General features: G+C 41.1%; 2 protein-coding genes across 2 annotated transcripts in view; one reads left to right on the top strand and one right to left on the bottom strand.

Annotated features, from left to right (window-relative positions):
* Position 1: 1 nt before the first annotated feature.
* Positions 2-11,461, bottom strand: gpd1l (glycerol-3-phosphate dehydrogenase 1 like). Its single transcript, XM_061218515.1, has 8 exons — positions 11,267-11,461; positions 10,156-10,333; positions 9,807-9,947; positions 7,830-7,968; positions 6,946-7,058; positions 4,351-4,587; positions 3,180-3,286; positions 2-2,879 (listed from the first exon to the last, which is right to left on the bottom strand). Exons 1-8 carry the CDS (start codon positions 11,308-11,310, stop codon positions 2,783-2,785), a joined length of 1,056 nt encoding a protein of 351 aa, XP_061074499.1. The 5' UTR covers positions 11,311-11,461; the 3' UTR covers positions 2-2,782.
* Positions 11,462-13,021: 1,560 nt separating this feature from the next.
* Positions 13,022-17,772, top strand: part of LOC133108848 (oxysterol-binding protein-related protein 10-like) — a 57,593-nt gene continuing 52,842 nt past the window's right edge. The window contains exon 1 of the mRNA XM_061218514.1: positions 13,022-13,585. Coding sequence (XP_061074498.1) covers positions 13,317-13,585 — 269 coding nt within the window. The 5' untranslated portion in view covers positions 13,022-13,316. The remainder of the gene's footprint in view (positions 13,586-17,772) is intronic.

Below are 17,772 nucleotides of genomic sequence, written 5' to 3'. Positions count from 1 at the left end.
GTGAAGGAGAAATGTGAGACTTTATTACATCTTTCACTGATTAACCTACAGGTTCAATACGTTTCCCTTGATGTTGAAAACAATAGACAGGTCCCACACCCTGAACAGAGAAAAACTTTAAAAGCTACATTAAAAATTCAAAAGGCAACATTAAGTGACAATCCACATGTATTTTTCACTGACATGCAGCATTATACTAATGGACTAGTGTCCTGTGAAGGTCTTTGCAATTTTGGAGATGGCAGACAACTGCCTCCAGGTTGTGGAGTGATGATTATAAGGCAGAGATCATCAAATCACAGTCCTCGAGATCCAAGAACTGCTGGTGTTCCACCCTCCCTTTACCAGGAGTCAGGTGTGAAGACAGTCTGACCAATCAGTAGCACTAATTGCTCAGCTGATTACCTGGGGAAAAAAAGAAAACCAGGGCCAGATTTGGATTCGAGGTCCAGATTTGATGATTGCTGTGGGAAGTTACTTTAGAGCAGTGATTCCCAAGTCGGTCCTGGAGTACCCCTGTGTATGCTGGTTTTTATTCCAACCCCAATTGCAATCAAATAATTTTGAGAAGCTGTTAATATTTCTTAATAGTGTGCTTTTCATATTAAGACCGATTATTTACCTTAAAGCACGTTAAATTCCCATGTTCATATTGTGCTATACTCCAGGACCAATTCTGGGACCACTGCTTTAGAGCACATTCAAACAGATGTCAGAAAATGAGGAATTGTTCCAACTACCTAAACCCAAGCATAGTAACAACATCCCAACTAAAATACAAATCAAGCATGAGAGAAATAAAACAATACATCATCTGTTTTTCATTATAACTATTGCCATGCTCTTCAATGCAAAATCTCCCAAAATACACAGGTGTAACTAACTCAATTCCACTTTCTGTCAGGCACTGGCAAGTTAAGCATTGTAGAAGAACTGAAAAACGCAGTTGCATATAAAGTAACAGAAGTCCAGATTAGAGGTGGCTGATCATTCAATTCTTTTAGCATACAACCTTCCTTTAGTGCTGTTGTGGGCTGATATGCACAACATTTCAATGGTGAACGTAGCATGCTGGAATTAATTTTAAGTTTCATTTTAACAGAAAATATGTGGCTGTTTTACAAATGTAGATACGGAATCATTCATACACCTTAAGTTTTTCATCGCATGGACTGAAATAAGCATAATCTGTGTCTTTTAAAAAAAGAGGAATGTTCACACAAATCACCCACAACTACTGTGATGGCTATTGTTTCAATCTTCATAATTTACAAATAAAAACCATACATGTGCTGAACAGTCACTAGTCTATATTAAAAACAATAAAAACTCAAATGTATCGTATCATTTCAATGGCTTGGCTAACCATGTTCAGAGCTACTACCCAGTTCCCGTGTTTGATACTTATACGAAATGCAAAATCAGGTAGTTCCACAACTTATGTATGTTATGTGCTCAGAGAAAAAGCATGACAAAGCAGCTTTGCTGAAATTGTAAAAACAAAATAAAGTCCTTAATATTAATACAATTAAGGCAATAGTTTTTCCAATAACTAAACTGTGATAATGGACACAGTTGCTGCCAAACGAGTATACTTTGTCAACCATGACAATGGAAATAATTGGAATGTATGTGTACTGAATTTTCTACTAATAAATTCTGTGTGTTCGCACAATGCATAGAAGTGTGTAAAACTGTTCCCGTTATATTATTCCTGTTAATGGAATCAAAGTTTTCTAAAATTGAAATGTCAGCTGCTGCACTTGGTGTAAATCTGGTAAAAATGTTTAGTAAATAGAAAATTCATGAGTTCATACTGGAATGTTTGAGATTGAAATGAGATTCAAAGAATGCATCCGTACTTTAGAAAGATTACATCCAATTCCAGACACAACTGTACACTTGCAGGGAAGTTCTGAGGCAGTGATTTTAAACTCCGGCTCTTTAGGGCCAGTGTCTGTAGGTTCCTGTTCCCTTCCAACCAGGAGCCAATTTAAGCCAATTTTCAGCCAAGTGCAGCAACACAGAAAACCCCTATATTGCAGCCGTTAAAGGCTTGAGTTTTAGATGCCTATTGTGTGGTGAAAGCAAAAATGAAATAGTTTTATGGTCATAAAAAAATTGCTTTGTGTATCAAAGGGCTCGTACAAACAAAATATAAAAATTAAGTTTTAAAAACACAAACTAACATTCAGAGACTATTTTATAAAACCTTGAAACTTCACTCAAATTACTGTCTACACCTTATCCCAAACATAGCTGCAATTATTACAGTACTTTTAATTTTACCTACACTGCATTTTAAGAAGCATTTTGTCAGAGAAAATGTAGTTATTTGTGGCATGTCAAAAGAATGGGTTGTATTATAGCTGAAATGTGAATGTTTACATTCTAGCTGAACTATTGCTCAAATAATGCCAAGGGAAAAACTGAAAGGGAACCCAATTATATGGTGTCCATGGCAGCCATCTTGTAAGCTGAATGAATAGCACACAAACAGGCCACACCCCTTTGTAGTGCTCTGCATGTGCTCCTATTTGATGGCACATATGTGAGCTAGATAATGTATATGCTGTGATTGCAAATGACGAAAAATATATATTAACCAGGCAGGTCAATCAAGAAGAAATACTTATATATGGTGATGACCTGGCAAATAGCAGAGTACAGATACTCAAAGATCATTGTAAGGGGTGTCATGGTCAGATATAGGCAGTTTGTAAGTTGTGGTATGGGGAAGGGGTCCGTGGATGAGGATGTGTGCCTAAGTGGCCGAGCATGTTCACATGTGTTCAGGGTGGCTCTGTAGGCAGGAGATCATCTTCTCGACTGGCTTCCCCTCAAAACAGATCCGGTACACAGCAGTGAACAGTGGGAACCTGACATGACATGAAGACAGGTGGATGTGAATGGAACAGAAGAGCATACTGAGTATCCCACCACTGCATGGTGCGCACACGCAGGGATAGGCAACTCCAGTCCTGGAGGGCCTGTGTGTATCAATTCACTAATTAACCATATGCACCATGACTGATTGACTTGTAAATTAGACCAATAAAATGTTACAAGACGAGAAAATATATAATGGAATGTGGCAATACATGACAGATCATGTAAATGATCAGGCTAATTAAATAATTGAGTGCACACACACACTCTCTCTCTCACACAATACTTACTCCTCCACCAGGTCCTTCTGCTTGAGGATATGATAAACTTCTGCCGATGTGGCTGGACCCTGAAGCTTTTGCCCATTCAGCATCTCCTTCTCTAGCTCCTCGATGCTCTGAAGGGGAGAGTTCCATTATATAACACTTATACTGGTCTTATCATCGGGACTTTTATTTTGAAATGTTCAGCCCCACACAAAAGTCATTACTCTAGCTCGCTTCACACTAGAAAACAAATTTGGATTGGTCAAAGAAGATGGCCAGATTTTGGAAGTGCATTTCTGGATAATTCTCATTGGCTGGACCTTTGGCAGAAATGTTGTAGTTAAATTCCATATTCAGATTTTTGGCATTAAAGTGACACCATAGCACACACACTCCAAATCTACCCACATTTCTCATAACCCCTGATGAACCTTACATCTCTCTTATAAGCCTCTCCATGTTTTCAGTAGTATAATGAATGATTTGTAGGAAAAACCTCACTCTGACCAGAAGAGGGCACTTCTGAACTTCTCATTCAGGCAAGACACAAAATACCTGTGTACGTATTATGTTACTAAGCTGTGCAATGACCCACTTATGAGGCCATTTGCCCTGCAGAGACTGAGAGGCGTAATGTAGGGCTTTTGAAGGCAAGGGATGCGCTTTGCCATCAACACACATTCATTTAATCATCCAACAGAAGTAAAATCCAGGACATCTCATTCGCCACATAGTGTTAATAGTGGAAAATAGTTCTTAGGTTGGTGCTGTCTGCAGATAATTAAGCATCAAAGAGCTATGAACCCTTGATTGTTTAAAGGCCCATGCACATATCTTTCATGTTTTGGAGCTTTTTATATCATTCTGGAGCTGTTGATTGGTGTTCCATCCTGATCCAAGTAAAACCTTTGGTAAAGATATGTCTTTTAAAGATATGTCTTTTCTAACTGCAATTTTTCAGAGCGGTTTGTAAAACGATTTCCTACATGACGTATGTTTTAGCATCATTATCGGATCAGGAGGCGGGGGGGAGGGGGAATTGGGCTCTGGGGGCAGGGTTACAGACTTTTTAAAAAACCTACGTCACTGCTCTTTGTGAATGTTTTGTGGGCGTTTTAGATATTAAAAGCAGGTAGAGAATGCTGAGGGCCAGCTCTCTGCGGCAGAGCTCCTGGAGCAGCAGTGGCAGACCCACCTTGCCGGTCTTGGCGAAGGCCTCTGCAACGCGGCGGTTGCGTCCGCCGTAGCAGGTGGTGATGAGGTCGGCGATGCCACAGCTCTCCAGGAAGGTGGCGGAGGACACCGTGCCGTCTTTACTGAACAGCTTGGCGAAAGCGATCATCTCCATCAAGCCCAGCCGGATCACTGCCGCCTTGGTGTTGTCCCCACAGCGCAGACCATCACAGAAGCCCGCCCCCACCGCCACTATGTTCTGCAATGCCAGAGAGGGGAGGTACAAGCACCATGTTCATCAGCGCCAGAGAGGAGAGGGACGAGCACCATGTTCATCAGGGCCAGAGAGGGGAGGGACGAGCACCATGTTCATCTGGTTACGTCCTTGCTCAACCCACCCCACTCCACTCACAACCCCACCCTACTGCTCTCCTAATTGGCCAGGATCACAAGAGCCAATATGCACTAATTAGCCAGACACTTTCTCATTTGAAGAGGACATGGTGAGCTAATTCACTGGGAGACCAAGTGGTATGAGCCACATTTGTGTGCAAATTTTTTTTACATCATACAAAATGTAATATCCTCGTTTGAGGACACAGGGTCTCAGGAGGTTAAGCACTGGACTGCTTTGACCCATTATAGACTACAGCACCCTATAGAAAACCCATAGAAAGGCATTTCAACGGTCATGCATCTTGAAAAACGGTCATATGATGAAATACAACGCTTATGGAGCATCCATCTGTTAGGGGAGATAACAAGCAGGTCTCAGGCTCTTTGAGGGAAGACGGTAGCTGGTCGACAACAGATAATCATGTGCCCTAAAAGTCAGGTCTGGCCATACTTCTGTCCTGGGGGGCTAGGACCTTAAGAGTGCGAAAGGACCACACTGGTATCCTGCTTTGAAGAACCAGAAGATGAAATGGTCACCATGCAGAAAATATCCACATCCTTTATTCGGAGCATCTGTTCTTCAGTGTAATGTTTTGTAACTCTTGGTGGTTTTGAAGTGCTGCAGTTAAATTTCCAGGCTTTCCCATGTCCGCACTGACAATGAGGAACAAGCCCTTTATGCTCAAGGGAGGAATGCTCCTCTAGTCTATGTATTCGGCCAGAAAACCAGTATTTCCAGTGTGGAAATACAAAACCCTCACAGGGGTAATGGTGAGCAGGATCGTAAACACTCAACAACCGAGGTATGACTGATGATTTTAATCATATGGTGCGTATTGTGATATGGTCAGGTAGTTTTTCAAATGCTGGTACCATTGGCATTTGCAGCATACATTTTAATTGACCCAAAGTGTTGTTATTGCTCCATACCCACAGCTCCTTAGTCTCATTTACTGGTTGTTTCATGCAGGACTCAAAATTAATTATATACTACTTCTGAGTTATTAGATCGTACACTGTGCAAATGAATTAAACTACTTTCCCTTCAAATGATTAAAATGTTAAATGTCTATTAACATTCCAGCTGAAGCAGGTTAAAACCATTTTGACCGCCGTTGAAAACTGTTAACCACTTTGTATTAATGTACATTAAAATAGCAAAACACAATAAACAAAAGCTGACCCGTTTCCTTTGTATTCCTTTCCATTAGCTCACCTTAGCAGTACAGAATGCTCCTAGTTTCATTCCACTATAATGGGAAAGAATTTCAGGCTTGGTAAGACTTAAATGATTCCTGATACTAGTCAACATAACTCAGCAGGAGATGCTAGCAGTGCTTCCTCAACATTAACTAAATAATGATAATCTTTATTTGTATAGAAATATAGTTCAAAGGAATAAAAGTAAATAAAAATAATTAAAAAATTAAAAAAGTAAATTAAAAATAAGTCAGCTAGAGCTGTTCACTAATCAGGTGAAACCTCGATCTGATTTTACTGTATATACAGTAAGAGACATTTTCAAACTGCACTCATCAGTGGACACTTTCCTGTTTGCCATTCTGTCCCTATGCTGTCTTATAAAACAACGCTGAGAACAAGTCTCCAAAGCAGGTGTGTGTACAAGTACATGACTAATAACATTAATGTTTCACTTCTGAAGGGTAGACTTGGGGGCAGAGAGAGAGAGAGAGAGAGAGAGAGAGAGAGAGAGAGAGAGGGGAAGCGAAGAGAGAGAGGGAGAGAGCATCAACTAATGAAAAGAAGTGAAACACGACACTCGCTACATTGGCCTGCTTTCACAATTAAACTCATTTCGTATGATAAATGGTTGCTTATCCACTCCACTAAACATAAGATGGATGGGCTTGTTTTGTCTGGCCTGTGAGTAAGTGCTGACTCCCTCATTATTCTTCTCCTATGAAGAGTGATACTGGTTGTCAGTCGCTGTCGTTGGGCTGTGCAGCCCTTCTGGGATCATTTCAAACCACACACAAAAACACATCCTCTCGCACAATAATGGCTCATTATAATCATGGCTGCAGCTGCCTCTTTTCACCCATTAGATGACTTCAACGCAGCGGCCCATTTTCACAACATTAGCAGCCCACTGTGCTACAGTAGGGAATACATAAATACTGCTACAGTACGTAGAACAGGTTTAGTCTTTCCCACATTTCTGTCTGCATTGCTGAACAGACATGGTGGGTGTGGAGGTTACCTTCAGGGCCCCACAGAGCTCCACAGTGTCTGCATCATCTACCACCGTGATGCGGAAGTTGGGTGTCTGCAGGAGCTCCTTGAAGAGGAGGCCATTTTCCAGGATTTTACTTCCTGTGAACCAGACATGGATTTATACATATTTTATACATATTTTCATATGTTATCAGTCATTTATTTAGAAGATGCTCATATCCAACATAATGCATACAATAGGGTGAGCAGTATTTGTATTTGCAGCAAGTGAAAAAAGATACTGGAACTGATTATCTAAGCAAGTCTTAATTGGAAAAACAATTCTGTAAAATCCATTGCCTACATATAATAAACATGTCATAGTCCTGCAGAACACCTGTTGATCTCAGGCATTTGTGGCAGTTATTAACTGGAGTTATTCTGGTTCTTAAAGGAAAATTAAGTCTGCTTATATCCCCCAGAATGCACCTTGGTTAAGATGGCCTGAAACTACACCAAAGTGCCTTTTGTTTTACTTATTGATATGTTATCAGGAAGCACACGATTGCTTACCTGAATAACAGTACTTAGAAGCTTTAGAATACCTCCCGCAATAACTTGTTTATTGTTAACCCATTATGGACTAAGGCGCCTTCTAGAAAACCCATAGAAAGGTCTAGGAATCACAATGCATTTCAACGGTGATGTGATCAAACAACGGTGGTGTTGCATCTGTCTGTTAAGGGAGATGTAATGCACAGGTCACATCCACCCATAAGGGGGTATCATGGTATCAAATTAGGTATTGACAATCACTGAATTTTACTGGTATGGGTATCGAATACCAATATTCTGGTATCGTGCCATCCTTACAGGAAAAAAAAGGAAATCTCCTGTCAACCAGCAAACCCTCCCAGCAAACTTACTTACCAATTGTGGTTTCACAAAACTTTTCGGCAGCCACCTCATTGGCGATGTTGGCGCCCATCAAAACGCTGACGTCGATCCCCATCTTCTCCCGAATAATGTCAGAAATGAGTTTGAGTCCGCCGGGGCCCTCGTCTATGCCCTGTCATGAGGGGGGTTGGGGTGAGAGGGGAATCACTGATCAGACAGACAGGACCTGTCCCAAGCATCAGACAAGCGTCTTTGCCATCACCAAAATGAAGATATGTCCCGGGGTGTTTCAGTTGCATATGATGAATTCTTCCATATTGGTACATCTGATTGGCATTTACAATGTCCTCAAATTAAGTTTTCACAGGGCAATGTTCATGAACATTACTTTGCCCTGACGTATCACCCAATTTATCAACTAATCAAAATAGAAACTTGGTCCTTGACTAGGACAGTTGTAGTTAAGATGTGAAATACCCCAAGAAAAAATGAATAAAGTCCATATAATCTGTATATAACAATTTTCTAATCAGCCCAGGCTCTCCAGGTATAATTTACCATATGTACTAATCACACAGAAGCATAATTAATTCCCTCTGATTTCTTGCATTTTATTTAAATCAGATGTTCATTACATTTTGTGATTTCAGAACATCTATATCTCCAACTGAAAGGATTATGGAGCAATATGCTACATAAATGACTGAAGGTAGTTTATGTCATTAAAACAAGCTAACCAAACTCAAATCTGGTTTAATGATTGGCTTACAATTACATTTCTTCACACCCTCTGGAGTAAGAAGTCTTACCTTTGTGTCATCCTATGAACCAGCAATATCTGAAACATGTGTGGTGCATTAAAAACGGGACAATATATACAGTATCTGTACATTGTGTATACATTATAAAGGAGCTTGACTTGTGTTCAGTGCTTTTATATCTTGTCTGCAAAAACCAAGAAATGCTCAGAAACAGACTTTCAATTCTCCCTAGTAACACATTCTGTAATCGTTAAATGATACATTATACCAAAAAAAAGGGAAGAATGTAAAAAAAAAGGGAAGGAGAATGAGAGAGGATGCACTCCTTTGAGGGGTGAGAGAGAAAGAAAAGGTGCTAAAGGCCACCGGTGTACTCAGGGTTAAAGACTTTAAGTTGCTCACTCTCTCAGTGCTAAGTCACAGCAATATAGTCTCAATCAGGCCAGAGGACCGCTGTGCAGGTCTGTATATTCATTGACCCTGCCATACCCCCAGTCGGTCACAAAGATACAGAGCTTGAGTAAATATGTCCCTAAGCACTAGATACCAGATCTAGGAGATGATGCCCTACACCCCTCATCTCTTATAAAAGCCCTCTATGCGGGCAGGCTTGTCAAAGTGCAGATCAGTCTTGTAGGCCATTGTAGGGGCAGAGACCCTCGGAGGGTTCAAATTTAGACCTGCCACAGTGCTGGACACACTCAGGACTGTAGACAAATTCTGAGTCTAGAAGGGATAAATGGCCTGTTTTTGTCATCAAAAAATATAATGTAGCACATAATATGCAAATGTGGTCTAAAAAGCAATGCAGAGTTCAGATGAGGGTTGGTGGGCAGATGCTGTGGTTTCTACTCATGAGAGCTTGGTTTCTTAAGTAAAAAGGCTGCAGATATACATTTTAGGCAAGGCTTTTATGGAACCCCTTCTTCTCTAGGACATCAGAGACCAACCAGCCCAAAATATTGTATAACACGCTTTTTCAGTCATGGACAATACCCACATGCATCTCACATGGATGAAAATTTTCTAGTGATTGCATAATGACTTTTTCCAGGGTTCAGCAGTATGCAAACCCAATCCCCAGTGCCCGTACATCCCAGCAGGTAGCCTGACTTTTTACTCATGCATCACCATTCAGGTGAATTTTCAATGCTTAAGTTGAATAAAATGCAACTAAAACTCTAAGCTTATTAAATCAAAGAATGGGTTATGCAGGTAGTTGGATGCATCCAGCACACTGTAATTGTACCTTGATGAGGGTAATGCCACGGGCCTTTTCTGACACACACCCCACCATCTCATCGCAGAGTTTCCTGATGAACTGGTGTGGCACTACAAAAACCAGCAGGTCTGCACCCTCAGCGGCATCACGGAGGTTGGGCACTGCCACCTGGACAGAGAACAAACAGGGCAGATAAGAGGCCTGTACCAGTAGAAACACCCCTGTGGGCATGTTACAGTGGGTGTGCAGAGCACCCAAGTCAGAATATGGAGGGACTTTACTGAATATTCAGGCTGTATGTCATGGTTGTATGTCGTAGTTAGCGACTGCAGTTAAGTGGTTTCATTCTTCGGAATTACATTCAGTTTTCTCCTACCACATTGTCTGGCAGTTTGTATCCAGGCAAATACTTGACATTCTCATGGTCTGTGTTGATGATGTCTGTAAGTTTTCTGCCATTGACAGTCTCCTCAAAGACCCACATCTTGACAGTGGTGGCAAAACGCTCCAGGGTCTGGGAGTTCCCACCGATGATCCGGGCAATTGCCGAACCCCTGGGGAAAAGGCGATAATATCTGTACTCTTACAACATTTCAGTTACACCTTGGAAAGTCAGTGTCAAAAACTCTTCACATGATTAATATTGTTGAGCAAAGAAGGCAGCTTAAAATGAACAATAGATTATGAAAATTTGGAAATTGTATACCAATACAGTTGCACAGGGGGAAAAAAATGTTTGGCGCAATGACAAAAAAAACTTCAATGGTCATTTGGCCTAAAAAAATAAGGATACATCCACGTTAGCCTATACTGTATACTATCGAGTAGACTTCACTGTGCACATGATTTCCCCCAATGTGCACAGGATGAACAAAGATATACTTTACATTACAGTCATTTAGCAGACGCTCTTATCCAGAGCGACGTACAATAAAGTGCAAATCAGAACGAGGGACAAGTGCATTGACGACCCTTGAGGAAAGTACAGTTCCAAGTCCTGGAGTGATCACATGGATAAAAGTTGAACCACATGACGTGGCTTCCCGTTTGTAACAGTAACAGTTTGTGCAGTACAGTCGGCTGTAGTGCACAGTGCCAGTCATACAGGATAATCCCCATTGCATTTAGATACAGTTAACGATCTTGCTTATAATTTACAGTATACGGCTAAATTGCAATACAGATAACCATCTAAATTGTTAGCTGGCTACCTAGCCTGAAGACCGAGGTAGATAGCTACAGAGGGTGCGTAAAAACCTGTAACAGTTACTGTTGGCGAACTAGTTGAAGATATTCACCGTCTGATTCAAATAGAATACCACTACGAAATGACACCTGACAAGTACTGACATTGCTGCGGTGGACTAACGTCAATATTTTCCAGACAGATATTTGCATCTTTCTTGCTATCGAAACTAGCTAGCTAGCAATAAAGCTAGAACCTATTGACTGTCAACCAGTAGGCTGTTTAAAAAGCGCTCACTCACCAATTTCCTGAGCCAACAATACACACTTTTAGAGGCGCGGCCATTGTAGATATCGCGTCTTTCCTGGGTACGACTAACGCGGCTAGCCTAATAAATTAAGTAAAAATTTAGTTTCAGAGAAGGTTCTGTTTGCAGCTGCATGTAACGTTGCTATTACTTATCGAATTCGAAGCGTGTGCAGACAAGACCGCTGCAAATGGCATCATCACAAAGTTGTCGCGCTAAAGGATTTTGGGAACTGTAGTTATTATATTCGCTATCTGCACAGGAGGTAGCGCGAGAGCAAGATACTGTAGGTCAGATGGAAGGCTTGTAAAATACTTTGTGAACTACCTCGGCATATTCAGTTCAATGGTTTTCAGGAAAACCGTTTTTAGTATTTATAATTATAGTTTCTTAAACAAGCTTAGCACAAACATTTAAGTGACAGGTGTGTTATAGTTTCTGCTTTCCATTTAACACATGGACATAGGCTGTCAATTCAAGAAATTGTAGATCAGTAGCCCCATATTTAAGAAACAGAAGCATTAGTAGAAATTGACAAATCTATTGAAAATCACCAAGACCATTGCTATCAAAGCAGCAACCTTAGGACTCATTTACACAAACTGGATTTGTCCCCACATCAGCTTTCCTCTTTTTTGATTGAAAGTTCTCTGCACCATTCCTGAAGAGACCTTCAACTTAGACCTAATCATAATACATTTACCAAATGAAAAATAGCTTAACCCAGTGGTCATCACTCCTGGTCCTGGAGAGCTGCAGGGTGTGCACGTTTAGCCACAAAAAAATGTAGCAAAAACATTCAGTTACACAGAAAAGGTGGAACAATGAACATCCTGTTGCAAACCATGGGCAGACTGACGTAGTACAGTTGGCTCCAATGATGTCTGAAAAGTCTTCTGTTGGGAGGAAACATCTCATTCAACACAGAAAATGTAGCAAAACATCCTCGATTGAACATGCCCCTGGTTTTTGTTGTTACAAAGTACTTAAAAGTACTTAAAAAACCTACAGTAAAACCAGCAGCTTAACAAAAAAATAAAAATAAAAAAGGGTCCTATTTAGGCCCAGGAGCAAGGCCTAATGATTAGGCAATAGGCCACACCTAAAGTGATTACCATTAATCACAACTGTGGCCATGCCTGTATGTCAGGCCAATGCTGTGAGCTAGGGGGCAGCGTCCCATCTGCCTAACTGGTACCACAATAGCTTAAAGCTGGGGTAATATTTGATGAAATTGTTTTCACAACAGGCCAGGACAGCTAGCAATAAACCAATTGGGGGAAATAAAATTATATCTGTGACTGTCCCAGGACAGATTTTCAGATGCTTTCAGAACCCATTTTTACTTTGTAATAAATTATATTAAGAGTGTTGGGTGTACCCCCGCTGTGTTAGTTTTTACTCCACCCACGGTGTTAAATGTAGTGAATGCAATTTCACTCCAGGTATTTTCAGTGAAATTGCTGGTGAATGGGCAGGCTATATGTCCCAGAAATAGAATTGTGGTATGTAAACACAGATAAGGGCTGTAGGCTGTTTGTATTAAAAAAATAATAATACTTGTAATATTTTCAGAATGGAGCAAAACTCAAAAGCCTCTACTAAATCCTAGCTATTTGAATAGGCCCAAATAAAAGCTGAATCGGCATTTTCAATATAACGGGTTACTTGTTTTCCGTGGGACCCCGAACCGTCTATCCAGGACTGTTTTACTGTTCTACTACTAGTCTAAGATGCAACTTCTAGCTGCCAGGTTCGACTATAATAGCTACAGTATCCGGTTTGGTAGAGAGGTGGTGGGAGTGACTCCTCCGTGATTTCCAATAGAAAAACGTTGAAACGGACGACAGTGCCGCCACTGCAGCGAGCGAGGAAAACAGTCCTCGTTAGACGGGAATATGGTGTGCCACAGAGTCAGAGTGAGAAAAACATTTGATGAGAGACATTTGAACTCTGAATTCGTAGTTATTGTTTTAACGTGTGGCACTGCGCTCTTTTCACGTATGATCTGACGAAATACGAATTGGTTATTTCCTTCACAACCATGGAGAAAGCGCTCGGCAGTTCGCATCCAGGGAATACGAAAAGCAACTCTGGGTCCACCTCTTCTTCGGATCGGGGGAATCATGCACAGAGGCTGGGGATAAGCGACTCGCTCAGTCCGGGTTCTGGATCATCTGGAAGACCGGCAGGAGGGGGTGCGAGCCGTGGAGGAGTGTCGGGAAACAACGGCTGTCTGCAGCAATCCCGCAAGCGGTATCTCGAAGGAGTGTTGAGTAAATACACAAACCTCCTCCAAGGCTGGCAGAACAGGTACAGGGCTAGTAATTTAAGAACACTATCACAAGCGCATTTCGTGATGCTTATGCTACTGCATCGAGGAAGTTGCGTGGTTAGTGTAGTAGTTTTGGTTTACTTTTCACCGATCAAGTAGTAACCAGAATAATTAGGCTAAGTCTGAATTCCCGTGTACTGTGCTAATTCACCCTAATATTGATTAGATAAATGGGATTAGAAATGCCTATTTGTGAAAAACAGTATATCTAGGCTAACGACCTGATTGTGGTATGAACATTATTTACAGCTACATGCCAGTGTCTATACGCACAGGCGCACTATTGTCTTGAGTAAAATGTTCCGTTGCCACGTTTACCGAAATTGCAGTGACCCCCTTGCTTATCCATAATTACATGAAATGTGCGGACAGGGGAATAGGGCGTAATAATGAATTTTCTCACTGTTGCACGTTTTTTTTTATATATTTGGTGCGCTAGTCAGTGTTATACGCTTGTCCCATAGAGAAATCAATAGGCTACTTTACGAAGGCTCAGCGATGGAGCGCCCTGTTGCTACACAGTTTGTTTCACATTTGCTTTTCACATTGCCCAACGTAGACTTTCCAGATCGACGTGGCTTATGCCGTGGACGAGAATGCCAATTTTACTGTTTTCTTTTTTCAATAGTTAATTTCACGTAAACATATGTTTTCAAGCAGCCTTTCTTTTCACCTTAAATTTGTAATAGTAACGGCGTGACAAAGAATGCCTTTTTTTGAAGTGATCTGTGTATTCACTTTCATATCAAAGTGACCATGGACTCCAGCAGCCGCTGTTTCAACACACAGCACTGTCTGAAACGGAGCAGTTAGTAGGCTACTTCCACCTGTGTTAAATTACAATGTAAAACCAATGACAACCTGCTAGGCTACATCAGTTTCACTGACTTATAAAACACTGAAGGCAATGTTTACACTGAATGCAAGTGGACAAGCGTCATTATTGTGAAATGAGACTCCAGTCTCAAGTGTTACATTGCATATATTTGTAATTGCTTTGCTTGAATTCTGTATTGTGCAAGATCTGTGTCATTCTCCGCATGTTTACCAGACAAGACATGGCCATGTGAAATTGGCTAAGGCGACTGTAAGATATATATTCTACTCAACCTGCCACAAGGACTTTCCAGGGCACAAATGGCCTGTTTGAAACTGTCTACCACATGTCTACCTCCTCTGCGAATCATACATGCTGTAGCTTGAAGATCCTGCAGACTGCCCCAAAAACAGTTAGAACAATCCATCAGAACAACCACAAAGCATCTGCTGGTCAGTTAGAACCAGAAGAAAACACTTTCATGGAGTTTGCACTGTATTATGCTTTACCGATAAATAAAAAAACAATTCAAGGTTGAACACATTAAGCCATTCATCGATTAGGGTTAATGTTTCCTCAAGTGGTCCTACATGTGTATAGCCTAGAGTCACCATGGTGGGCTAAATGTATGATTATAGATTTGATTTTCACACTCTGCGACCATTATTTGACTGGTGATATGGTTAATACATGCTGGACTTAAACAGTGCATCAGAGAGAGGCACAATCTTGCTTAATTTGAGTGATTTTTTGGGGATATATATACCCAGTGACCACTTTATTAGGCACTCTTTAATGCAACTGAATCAATCACCTGGCAGCAACTCCATGCTTAAAAGCATGTCGACATAGTCAACAGGTCCATTGGTGTGTTCGGACCAATCATCAGAATGGGGAAGAAATGTAATCTATGCGACTTTGACTGTGGATTGATTATTTGTGCCTAACACACTGGTTTGAAACTGCTGATCTCATGGCACTTACATGCACAACAGTCTCTAGAGTTTACAGAGAAAGGTGAACAAGTTAAAAAGTAGAAGGGCTACAGCACCAGAAGTCTAATAAACACCTAATAAAGTGCTCACTGAGTGTATATACACACATGCATGCATGCATACATACATTCATACCTGCATAAAAACATACTATACTATACATATGTACCATACAAGAGAACAAAAATACAAACAAGTGCATACAAACATATTGATGTATGCACATGCACATACTCTCACACACCCACACATACAGACTGGGAAAGGTTAAGGAAGAGGGCCTGTAATCAGAAAGTGACAGATTTGACTCCCTTGTGTGTCACTGCTGTTGAATCACAGACAAGATGTTTACTCTGATTTGTTTTTGTAAATATCCAGGTGAATAACACACTAGAGTAACAGTAATGTATAACACCCAGGTGTTATACAAAGAAATGTCAGAGCAGCCTTATGGCCACCAACATGCTTATCTCCTCCATGACCACATGGTATTCCGCTTGACATTTGTGCAATGTTACCAGGTCATCTGAAGGTGCAACTATTGTGGCTGACCAAGGTTATTGCCATGGTAACCTTAAGGGCTGCTGGAAGATTGGTTAGAAGATAATTTAATAGATTTTTGGTACATGTACTGTAATTGTAAAAAAGTTAATATAAGCTTATTTTCTCTAGGAATGAGTGGCCTCAGCTTAGCTTGAAAGGCTGTTCTTTTAGCCCTGAACCTAGCATGTCCTGTGACCACTGTCAAGAGCAGCATGACCAATCTCTAATGTGTTTAAGTTTGTGTTACTCTTAATGATTGGGTAGATGGGTGAAAGGGTTTTTCTCTTTTTAATAGTTTGTAACACAAATGCTCAATATGTCCAAGGGGACATTGTTCTTGTGTTTTCTTGGAACTCCTGCCTTTTGTTTTAACATTTTGCAAAACACAGCCTATTATGTAATTCAGCCTGTGGTTGGGGGTGAAACACTTGGTCATAATTCATTGTTCTGCTGCGCAAGTCAGCATATTATTAGAGCACTGTCATCAGACTGCTGTTACTCCCTTCCTGAGCAGTAGACTTTCAGGGGGCTTCATCACAGAACATTTGAGCTTTAACCGAGTTTCTGAGGGTTTCAGTGCAGAACCTTTTTCTGCTTTAGCAGAGTTTCTAACCACTTCAGCGCTAATTAGAGCTTTAGCAGAGGTTCTAGGGGCGTTAGTGTAGAGTGTTTAGAGCTTCAGCCGAGTTTCTGAAGGTGACTGTACAGTATACCTAGAGCAGTAGCACCCCCCCTGCCCCCACGGCATTACTATTTCCCTGCTGTATGTTTCTATGTCTAACACAGTTACTGACGGGCCATACTGAGCTGCTTTCACACTTGCATGTAGGTACAGTAGAATGTCTGAGACTGGCAAAAGACACTGTTTGGGACTCTGAAATGCTTGTTACATTGGAAGTAAAAATACACCAATTTAAATCATTTAAATCCTACAGTTTTCCTAACCAGAATGGTTGCTGAGGTCCACTCTTGACCTTGCAGTTCATATTGATTTAAGCCACCACTTATTATAAAGTGCATATTTTCTGCGTATAAAAAAGGGCCGTTCTGCTAAATCTATTGGAAAAAAAGTGATATGCTTTAAGGCGGAGTAGTTCTGGTTATGTGGCTTTTTGGGTTTCATTCTGTTGCTAAGGAGAAAATAGGGAATAGGCTGAAGTGTGTCACAGCACCAGTTTCAAATCATCTTAATTGTACTCACCCAGGGTTCAGAGTCTGGGTCAGCTCATTTGTTCCACGTGTCATTCACCATTTGGTTTGTGCGCAGAAATTTCTTTATTTTTGTGAATGGATGTCACTGTATTTTAAGGGGGCAGTTCATAATTTTTGCTGTGTGGCATACACTCTTAACTCATGCCGCGGGTGTATAACTGAAATACCTGCCTAACCAGGTTGGGACGACCCTGCCAGCTATCCCTGGTTTCTGTTGCACTGTGCAAAATGGAAGGGACTACTGTAAAAGGAATTAATGCACATAGCACTGTGCACATTCACATTGATAACAGTGAAAGAGACCAGGGCTTTGTTCACTTTTCACCCTCATGCCTTGTGCGGACTTTGTATCTTCTGTCTGTCCACAAAGACGGGTATAACATGACCTTAGGAACTGCTTTCTTTATTTCCTCCTCTCTCTCTCTCTCTCTCTCTCTCTCTTTCAACTCTTTTTATGTCATTCTCTCTCCTATCTCTCTTCCTCAGTACGGTATGGTCATCCTTGCCAGCTCTCCGCATGTGACAGAAAATGTGCTGATGCATGTTTCCTCCAGTGGAGAAGGCCTTAATGTCATTAGGAAGTGTCGCATTTTCTGTG

Source organism: Conger conger, chromosome 1 (genome assembly GCF_963514075.1).
Source record: "Conger conger chromosome 1, fConCon1.1, whole genome shotgun sequence".
Taxonomy (NCBI): domain Eukaryota; kingdom Metazoa; phylum Chordata; class Actinopteri; order Anguilliformes; family Congridae; genus Conger; species Conger conger.
The sequence above is the reverse complement of the archived record's forward strand: the minus strand, read 5'-3'. Positions and strand labels throughout refer to the sequence as shown.

Bases quoted from the DNA above. Each gene is read 5' to 3' on its own strand.
- gpd1l (XM_061218515.1), bottom strand. From the start codon at position 11,310: ATGGCCGCGCCTCTAAAAGTGTGTATTGTTGGCTCAGGAAATTG. The intron at 10,334-11,266 runs GTGAGTGAGCGC...CCTTTTCCCCAG, and splicing joins ATTGTTGGCTCAGGAAATTG to GGGTTCGGCAATTGCCCGGA. The intron at 4,588-6,945 runs GTAACCTCCACA...CTGGCATTGCAG, and splicing joins AGCTCTGTGGGGCCCTGAAG to AACATAGTGGCGGTGGGGGC.